The 10096-nt window shown below is 33.2% G+C and overlaps 1 protein-coding gene across 1 annotated transcript; it reads left to right on the top strand.

Annotated features, from left to right (window-relative positions):
- The first annotated feature begins 5289 nt into the window (after positions 1–5289).
- LOC140054219 (uncharacterized) lies at positions 5290–9807 on the top strand. Its single transcript, XM_072099134.1, has 3 exons — positions 5290–5374; positions 6006–7942; positions 8275–9807. Exons 1-3 carry the CDS (start codon positions 5320–5322, stop codon positions 8578–8580), a joined length of 2298 nt encoding a protein of 765 aa, XP_071955235.1. The 5' UTR covers positions 5290–5319; the 3' UTR covers positions 8581–9807.
- Positions 9808–10096: the final 289 nt, after the last annotated feature.

Genomic DNA, 10096 nt, shown 5'->3' with positions numbered 1-10096 from the left:
GTCTCTGCGCATGTTTATTATGCCATATTAACCATTTATGTCAAAAAATAAAAGGGTCGAAAATCGGTCATTTTTTGAAAATTTTCCTGTACTATAGTACAGGGATTTTTTCCAAAAAATGGCAACTTTTCGACCTTTTTATTTTCGATAAAACTGGTTACTATAGCACAATTGACAAGCGCAGAACCCATTATTCGTCTCTGCGCATGTTTATTATGCTATATTAACCATTTATGTCAAAAAATAAAAGGGTCGAAAATCGGTCATTTTTTGAAAATTTTCCTGTACTATAGTACAGGGATTTTTTCAAAAAAATGGCCAATTTTCGACCTTTTTATTTTTCGATAAAACTGGTTACTATAGCACAATTGACATGCGAAGAACCCATTAGTCGCCTCTGCGCATGTTTATTATGCTATATTAACCATTTATGTCAAAACTGGTTACTATAGCACAATTGACATGCGCAGAACCCATTATTCGTCTATGCGCATGTTTATTATGCTATAGTAACCATTTATGTCAAAACTGGTTACTATAGAACAATTGACATGCGCAGAACCCATTATTCGTCTCTGCGCATGTTTATTATGCTATAGTAACCATTTATGTCAAAAAATAAAAGGGTCGAAAATCGGTTATTTTTCGAAAATTTTCCTGTACTATAGTACAGGGATTTTTTCAAAAAAATGTTCGACCTTTTTATTTTTCGATAAAACTGGTTACTATAGCACAATTAACATGCGCAGAACCAATTATTCGACTCTGCGCATGTTTATTATGCTATAGTAACCAGTTATGTCAAAACTGGTTACTATAGCACAATTGACATGCGCAGAACCCATTATTCGCCTCTGCGCATGTTTATTATGCAATAGTAACATATATGTAAAAAAGTAAAATCGGCCATTTTTCGGAAATTTCCCCGTACTAAGGGTACTATAGTACATGGATTTTTTCTAAAAAGGGCGAAAATTGCCACTTTTTAAAATTCAATTTTTATGCCATATATGCGCATATATTGTGTTATCATCATCTTATATAGCTGTAGTAACTAGTTATGTCAAAAATAAAAGGGTCAAAATTTGGTCATTTTTTGAAAATTTCCCTGAACTATATTACAGGGATTTTTTTCCAAAAATGCCCAAAATTTCCGCCACTTTTTAAATGGGTTTTCAGAAAAAATACCTATACTAATTAGGCCTATAGTACAGAAAAATTTTCGAAAAAATGACAAATTTTGACCTTTTTTTTTTTTGAAATAACTAGTTATTATATAATATTTTGACTTATGCATGTAATAAATGAGGTCATCAGAAAGGAGGTATGTATAACAGAAGGGTCAACGTTTTGGCGTGAAAAATCATGGGATTTTTTTTGTTTTGTAAAATGGCCAAAATATTTTTTCAATAATTGAATTTCAAATATCATAATAAATTGAATTTGACTCTGTTTAACATTAAACATAAGATGTAGGCCTACCGTAAGTAATTCATAATGTTGACCTATACGAACAAAATGAATGAAATGAACCTGAGACAATTATATAAATTCGATTAATATTCTGTTAAATAAACATGACATTGTTGTAATCCCTAGAAAGAGTTTTGATTGCGTCATTCATACCCTATTGATTGTAAAATGGTGACCGATATAATCTGAATCAATATATATTTCAAGTTCATTGGAATTCCCAATAGTTTTAGAATAATTAAAGCGAATATTGTTATGAACGAACGTTAATCATTAATGAATTTTATTTTAGATTGCAAAAGAGCAAATAATGCACAACACAATTATTTAAATGATTTTTAATGTCGGGATTTTTATGTCGATAAATCAGAAATTGGAAATCTGCAAAATTTTGGAATATATTAACAATGAAAACAACAACAACAATTTGACGCGTGCGTGCCAAAACGGATAGAAATGTACGCGCGCGTACGTATACAGGGAAGTATATTATTTATCTGTCCGTTGCGACGACTGTGCGTAATTTAGACTGTTTACAGTACGACATTTTGATATCTAAATAACCTTGATAGACATTAGACATTATACATGTTTGCTTCCTATTATGTTATGTTACCATGTAGGGCAATATAACGTTTAGGTATGCTCCTCGGAACGATAGTCATGTGATGCGATTTCGACCAATCACGTTTTCATATTTAAATAGGTTGTACTATGAAATGTAATTATAATGCATTCGTTTGCTGTGCAATAGTTTTCATTTGCATTTTTTTTAATGAATAGGTTAGATTTTATAATATACGATGACGTCATTGTATTACAAATATCAGGTCAATCGTATGGTATATTTATAGACATTTGACAATACTAAAATATTTGTAAATATGAGGATTATTGCGCTTTTAATATATTTTAAACTTTAGAAACTTCTGTTTTAAGTTCATTTATCAAAATGCAATGTTGAATACCGTACTTATGTAATCAAGTTCGTGATGTGACCTACTTTGGCAACTTACTCTGTAAATTTTAATTACACCTGGTCCAGGTGAAAAGATTACCATTAATTGGGTTATAATCACCCTTTAATGAAAGAAGGGTTTGATTGAAATACAAATATAATTTTCAATTTAAATTCATTTTATATTGACCATTATTAATCTAGAGTGCAATTATCAGTTTTTGAATTAGAAACACTCGCTCTTGACTGATTGCAACTTATATTGCTACTTAATTTGGTGCTAGGCCAACCGGAACTTTGCTACTTCAATTGGCAGACTTTCTAATATTTATATTGGAACGTGAATGTTACAAGTGGTACCAGTACTTAAATTGAAAATTAAATGAGTATATACTATTCGTATATTAATTTTTATATTGGTACTTAAATTGGAATATTTTGCGGTACTTAAATTGGAACTTATATTGATACATAAATTGGCATTCCTACTTGTATTGGAACCTATATTTATAATGGAATTTAAATGTGAACTTATAGTGGTACTGGTAGTTAAATTGAAACTTATATTAGTACTGTATACTATTATTATTGGTACCTAAATTTGAAGGGTAGATTGTAATTTGTTGATAATGTTGTTGTGCTTTCCTCCTCATATTACATCACAGGTACATTTTGTGGTAAAGTGTTTTTGCCATGAACCTAATAGTGACGTAGGCGCTACTATGATTGCCTCGAGTCCCAAACGTATAATGTAAATATTATATATACAGTTAATAACGCAAGCAAGGATTATACAGCATCACCAACACATTATATTACATACACTACGCTAAATTAATAGCCACTGCGGACGTCATAGGACAAAAGAATGAAATGCAATATCTTTCGACTATTCAACGCCGGGTGAATATTTGAAATTGATATAATAACATTTTGTGAAACTTCTTGCGTTATACATTAACAATAAGCGTTGGTGGGGGAGGAAAGGTTTTAAAGAAAACTAAATGAGGGATTTAATTTGTATCTCCTATTCGATAACAGATGACTAGTAATAATTCAATAGTGTCTATTATGAAAACCAACTCGTCAAAGCGACAAATATCCTAACATAATAGTATAAAACCTAACTTAGAATACAGTCCTATGATTTATGTTACTATAATCAGGAGTAGGCACTTATAAAAATCATAGTCAATGAAATTAGTAACATCTAAAATAACAATCCAAAAATAAAAATGACGATAACAAAAACGGCGACGATGCGGATGTAGGTAATAGATAATAAATAAATAAAAGACTGATATTGATAAATGAAAAATATTTACGTGCAACAATATAAACTTCATATTGAAGGATATAAATAATATTTCAATTCATTCATTTCATTTCATTTTATTTTTGATAGTACATTCATATACAAATCATACAAAACAAAAATAGAAAATTTCACCAGTAAATTAACAATAGCATCTTCCACAAAAACAACCTAAAATATCAATTTGTAGGCCTACCAACGTTGATGCAGGTTGGATTGTTTTAATTGGACTATTAAAATTAGTTAATTAAGAAAAAAGGACATACAGTGAAAATGAGAGAAAGACACTGGGATGGGGATCTTGGAACAAATCCAAGCCTTTGGCCAAAGACCGGGTTCACCACCGGAGAAACGATGTGCAGCCTTATTGGCCAAATCACCTGACAGGATAGGTAAGGCAGGTAAATAAGTTAATGAAATTGCACTCATGCGTAGACCACATGGTTTTAATGTTATGCAGAAATGTCGCTGATATGTGTGAACATAAATGTTAGGAAAGTTAAACAGAATATTAATTTAAAAAGAGAATGAATAGTTGGAATACTATGCTGAAATCGTCATAAAAAATGGGTGACTCGTTTATAGATTCTGGATTCTTAATCTCTTCTATCTCATTATAATTCAATATACATTCTTAGTAGTATTGACTGTTCTCCAACAATTGTTATTACTGTGAAATTACTGCATTATTGATCCTACACAAGCTAACATTGATCCGTCACTCAATTGTTACACTATATGAACACTATAAAGATTAAATAAATACCATTTATCTAATACTAAATGCCAATTCTGTTGATATTTATAACTCATTTGAATAGGCTATATGGTAGAGATGAGATATTTGGATTACACATTTTGGTGTCAAGAATCCAATCAGTCCAATCGTCTGCTGACACAGAACAGTTTTTTCCGTGACGTCATTTATATGAATTTGATGATGTTCTGGAGTTTTTAGAAACTTTGACATTTGAATTTTGTTCTATTCGAATTGAAAATGAAAACAATTTAACAACGAACAATTTCCAACCATTTTATTTTCGATTTCTATCGATAAACATAATTAATACTTCAGATGGAACAAAAAATATATGTAGGACTACCTCTCCATCAATGGAATAATCCAACGACTTTGTGATTTTAGATAAAATCCATCAGTTAAATACTGTATGTACTGCACTTCCAAATAGGCTAAATGGAAGAGCCCAACAACATTTTTAACTTTCATAAAAATCAATTATCAAATATACCTCTCTGCAAATGGAACAATCCGACACTATCGGCAATAGTTATAAAAGAATTAAATTCAAACAACCAAATACTTTTGTAAATATTCTTTCTTTTGAACACACGTCGTCGATTCAAACAACGTGGTAACAATTCGTTGAACGCGTTCAATTCGTTTGTTCGTCGTCTGTAAGATATTGATTTTCATTTCAGAAGAAACATTTGGAATTTATCAAGATATTTTATTTCATTAAAATTAATGTCAGTTTAAAAAGCTTGGAGGTTTTCTCTCTCTACTGTTATTTTCTGCAAGTTTTATTCTTCTGTATTTCTTACCGATACTGAAATGGGTTTCCTTGCATTTTTCTTCCTGATGATCGTTTTGCCTCTTTCAATGCAAGGTAAGCTAATGATCAACTTACGTTTTATGTTAATGTTAGTTAAAACTGGAAACTTTTCTTCCTGATAATTATATTATACATCATTCCATGCAAGGCAATATTAGTTGTCACGTTAATGTTAGTTAAAACTGGAAATTACTTAAATAAGATACATTTACGATCTTATATGTTAACTTGGAATTAACTTGTTTAAATACCTGTAATATCCAGATACTTAGGTGTTCCTATAAAGTACGTTTGCTAAAGAAATATTTTATAATTGTGATACACAAATATAAATATATCATTCTATATTTCCTCAGGTTTAAAAAATAATAATAAAATAATGTTTATACTAAGAATGTTATTTGTTCTTCATCATATTATCGTGTTATTTGTTCTTCATCATATTATCATGTTATTTGTTCTTCATCATATTATCATGTTATTTGTTCTTCATCATATTATCATGTTATTTGTTCTTCATCATATTATCATGTTATTTGTTCTTCATCATATTATCATGTAATTTGTTCTTCATCATATTATCATGTTATTTGTTCTTCATCATATTATCATGTTATTTGTTCTTCATCATATTATCATGTTATTTGTTCTTCATCATATTATCATGTTATTTGTTCTTCATTAGTTGTGCAAGTCTCGTATGGTGAGGAAGAGGTTGGGCTTTGTATCGGACAAAATGGTGGAGTTCATTCTTGCGCTAACCATTGTGGGAAAAGACAAGATGATACACATCAGTGTAACTGCGACTATCTTTGTACACAATATGGGGATTGTTGCTTAGACTTTGAATTGAGGTGCAATAACAACTTTCATCATAAAAACGCATCTTTGAACAAACTTTTAAGTCAAGAGTTGGATTTTATTTCTAATGAACTTAATATACGAAACTTGTACAGCTGCGAATCGAACCCAGAGACTTGGAATATGCCAGGGTTATTAGAGGGTGTTTTGATGATATCGAGTTGTCATTCCTGGTGGAAGGGAACCCGACTGGAGAAACGATGCATATATGAGTCAAATAGCACTCACCCAGCTGTGTATGTAACATCTAAAAAGACGTTTTTCAGGAATGAACATTGTGCTATCTGCAACGATGAATCATTACTGTTAATGCAGTCGGATTTCTCGCTATACGAACTTGAAATTGAGAACAACCTTTTTGACCGACTTAAGTTTACTTCTAACAACGCGCGCAGTCCTCCGTACATTCGGCCATGTGATCTAGATATTGTCAGTGATTGCCCAATACAGACACGTGATGATTTGAGGTTTTCTTGCAAAGGTTACTCAGCCGTTTTAAAAGTAGATGGAATCATCTATAAGAATCCGCATTGTGCTATGTGTAACTGGGTTTATCCGTTTTGGAATATGACATGTCCAAGGAACGAATCCTACGACCCTTGGGAGAAGCCTCTGATGCCGGCAACCGTACCACTAAGCGAGTTGTTTGCGTTTTCTGGCAGTGCGATTGCGTTATATCCTCCTCAGTTGATGATCTGCCAAAACAATACATTTTACGATGAAATACTTAATCAGTGCGTCAAATGTGAGAATGGTACAATGGTGAAACTTACCAAAGATATGTTGCAAGAAAACGGGACGTACATTACACTGCCTGCTGGTGAAGAAGGAACAGAATCAACCGAGGTATTTATAAACTTGAATAACTATTTCAGTGAAAGTTTCTCTTCATCGCTTTCCGAATCATCTGGATCAGACCCTTACAGCGATTCGTTATCTTCTAATGTCTTTTCAACAACTGGAAATGATAGGTTTATTTGTCTTCAAAGTTGTCAAACCAAGTCAAACGGAACAACTAGTAAAAGCAGCGATGGAAGAACTGAAAGAGAAAATGTTAGCCAGGTCACGTGTACAATTTTGAAACCATCTGGCCGAAGTTCTGCTGCTCCACCCTCGTCTAAGTTTGACGTCATCTTGTCTTACATCAGCAACGTGCTATTATCATTCTCCCTGTTTTGCTTACTTCTTTCCTTTATAAACTCTTGCATATTTCCATCTTTACGGAATCTCCCCGGAATCTGTCGAATGTGCATGGTAACAGCTCTGTTCTTTGCACAATTTATATTCATAGCGTTTGCTGACAGCACTGATACACCTACATTTTGTGAGATCATTGCCGCGATAGTGCATTATTTCTGGCTGTCGATTTTTACTTGGACAAACGTCTTGGCTTTCGATCTAGCCAGAGTGTTTGTTTTCGACACCAATCGTGTTCACCAATCAAGAAGCACCAAACTTCTTGTCATTTATTCGATGTACGGCTGGGGACTACCTCTACTCATTGTACTCTCATGTGTAAGCCTGCATATCACTTTTCCAAAACATTTTAGATATGGAGGCGATACTTTTTGCTGGATACAAGACAAACAGCAGTTATTTTACTCATTTGCTTTGCCCATTGCAGTGTGTCTATTGCTGAATTTTGGCATGTTTTTGTTCACATCTTATAAAATCATGGAAGCAAGAAGGATATCAAACTTCGCATTGGGAGTCAAAGTAAAGAAGTCAAGAAAATTCGACGACGTCTTGTTGTATATCAAGGTAAGACATTGTGACGTCATGACGTATTGAAATGTTTTCAACAAAAACGTTAATAAAACATCCATGTTAAACGTTAGTGTAGGCATAACATTTTTGCATTAACCACTAATATTTTGACAGGAACATAATGATTAATATTTTCAACTCAAGTTCCGATAATAAAACTAACTCGTAACTTAAGAATTGTAGGCCGATAATTGATAAACACGGTAACTTTAGAATTTTGCGTATAGGCCTACCAAATTTAGTACCAACAAAAACAGGTTAAAACCACCTAAAATGATATTCCTAAATCTTGTTTCTTAATGGCAATTTTGATTATCTATTTTCAGATATCTTGTTTGATGGGCTTTACATGGGGATTTGCATTCGTCGCTTCATACGCAAACGTCCCAGCTCTTTGGTACGTGTTCATCTTCTTAAATGGGTTACAGGGCTTCTTCATCTTTCTTGCATTTACGTGCAACCGCCACGTACTGAAGCTTTGGCGCGAACGTCTATCATTGGATAAGGAAAGTCAGACGCAGACAACACGATGCGCGCGATTTAATCCGCCAAGGGTCACCGTCAGGTCAGCATCTATTACGCGAGCAGATTTAAATGCAACGGAGTCCAAGTTGAGGCATTCCTCGCCATAACAGCACACTAGAAGGTGCGACTTGGAATATGGACACATACCGAATATATATGGACATTTATCTGTTGGACACTGGAATACTTGAGTAATATAACCGTATGTAGGTCAATGTATAATGGGCAATTTATGCTGCTAAATGGCCAAAGTGAAACAATATATACCTACTTACATTCACAAATTCATTACCTAACAACACGGTTCACCTATTGTCACTTACTATGGTAAAAACACACACTGCGTATTTAATTTTCTTTTTGGCATTTGCAAATGACAACATGTAGCCTACGTATCTGTAGAGTGTGTTGCTTTAAGCTATGGGCTGCTAATATATCACTATCGTCAGTTGCGTGGCTGATGCTACGTCGTATATGTAAAATAGTCCTACATTATTCGTATGTAAGAAACATTTTTACTTGTATGAATGTGTATAATGATATTTTAAATATTTATTTTAACATTGTAAATAATTATAGAGCAGTATAGTATATTTAATTAAAATGATGTGTAAGTTAGGTAACAATATTCTATATAATGTCTGATGAATAGATTACGTAATCAGACACACCAGCATTCAAATGTACGGCTTTTATGCGCACACGTAAACTTTATGTCACTTCATTCATATTATGTACGACTTTTATGCGCACGCGTAAACATTATGTCACTTCATTCATATGTACGGGTTTTGTGCACACGCATTTTATCCTCTCTTGGTTTGCATTAGGACGCAACGCAAGGACGTAGGAGCAGCGCAAGCGAGTTGACCAGTGACACACGACAGTTTGAACAATTTATCCGCTTGTGATTGGTTACAAGCAAGCTTTATGTACGGGTTTTGTGCACGCACTCGTAAACTTTATATTGTTTACTTGCTTGTTTCCCGTACACTTGCCCCTTCTCATAATGTACGTCTTTTGTGCGCACGCGTAAACGACGCGACGTTAACGACAGTGAATTCACCTCATATTTTTCGCCCCAGTCCCAACGTTTGTAATTGTTCACAAAGCCATGCTGTACATTTTACCCATACATGTATTTGAGTGGGCAAGTACGGATGTATACAAAATATCTGTGCTGTATTTACAATGTGGTTCTAGATATTGTTTTAGTTTTAGGTCCAAAAGGCAATTAATACCCAGTATGACGTGCGGAATGTGACAAAACGATATAAAATTTATGTGAACGTCTTTAATTACCAAATGACTTCAATACAAACAAGCTATTATTGTGGATTTATGGTAATAAAATATATTTGAATAAAGTTATTGAAACGTCACAGACATTGAGATTTTGTTCAGATTCAAGTTAGATATTGATCGTATAATTACACGTGGAACAATACATACAAAACGATTTATAGTATTACCGGATTTAGCTCTTAAACGATTATTATAAAGCCAGGACTAACATGCCGAAAATAAACCCTGATGCATGGTCTTAAGCACAACCCACGTTAAAAACTCACTCGCAATGGTTTAATATATTAATGCATGTCGTTTTGTACAATTATGGATTCG

Source organism: Antedon mediterranea, chromosome 7, assembly GCF_964355755.1.
Source record: "Antedon mediterranea chromosome 7, ecAntMedi1.1, whole genome shotgun sequence".
NCBI classification, from domain to species: Eukaryota; Metazoa; Echinodermata; class Crinoidea; order Comatulida; family Antedonidae; genus Antedon; species Antedon mediterranea.
This window is presented reverse-complemented; position numbering and strand designations above follow the sequence as displayed.

What these genes read in the sequence shown, in the direction of transcription:
- LOC140054219 (XM_072099134.1), top strand. Translation starts at nt 5,320, where the DNA reads ATGGGTTTCCTTGCATTTTTCTTCCTGATGATCGTTTTGCCTCTTTCA. An exon ending in TTTGCCTCTTTCAATGCAAG is followed by an intron (nt 5,375 to 6,005) that starts GTAAGCTAATGA and finishes GTTCTTCATTAG; the next exon opens with TTGTGCAAGTCTCGTATGGT. An exon ending in ACGTCTTGTTGTATATCAAG is followed by an intron (nt 7,943 to 8,274) that starts GTAAGACATTGT and finishes ATCTATTTTCAG; the next exon opens with ATATCTTGTTTGATGGGCTT.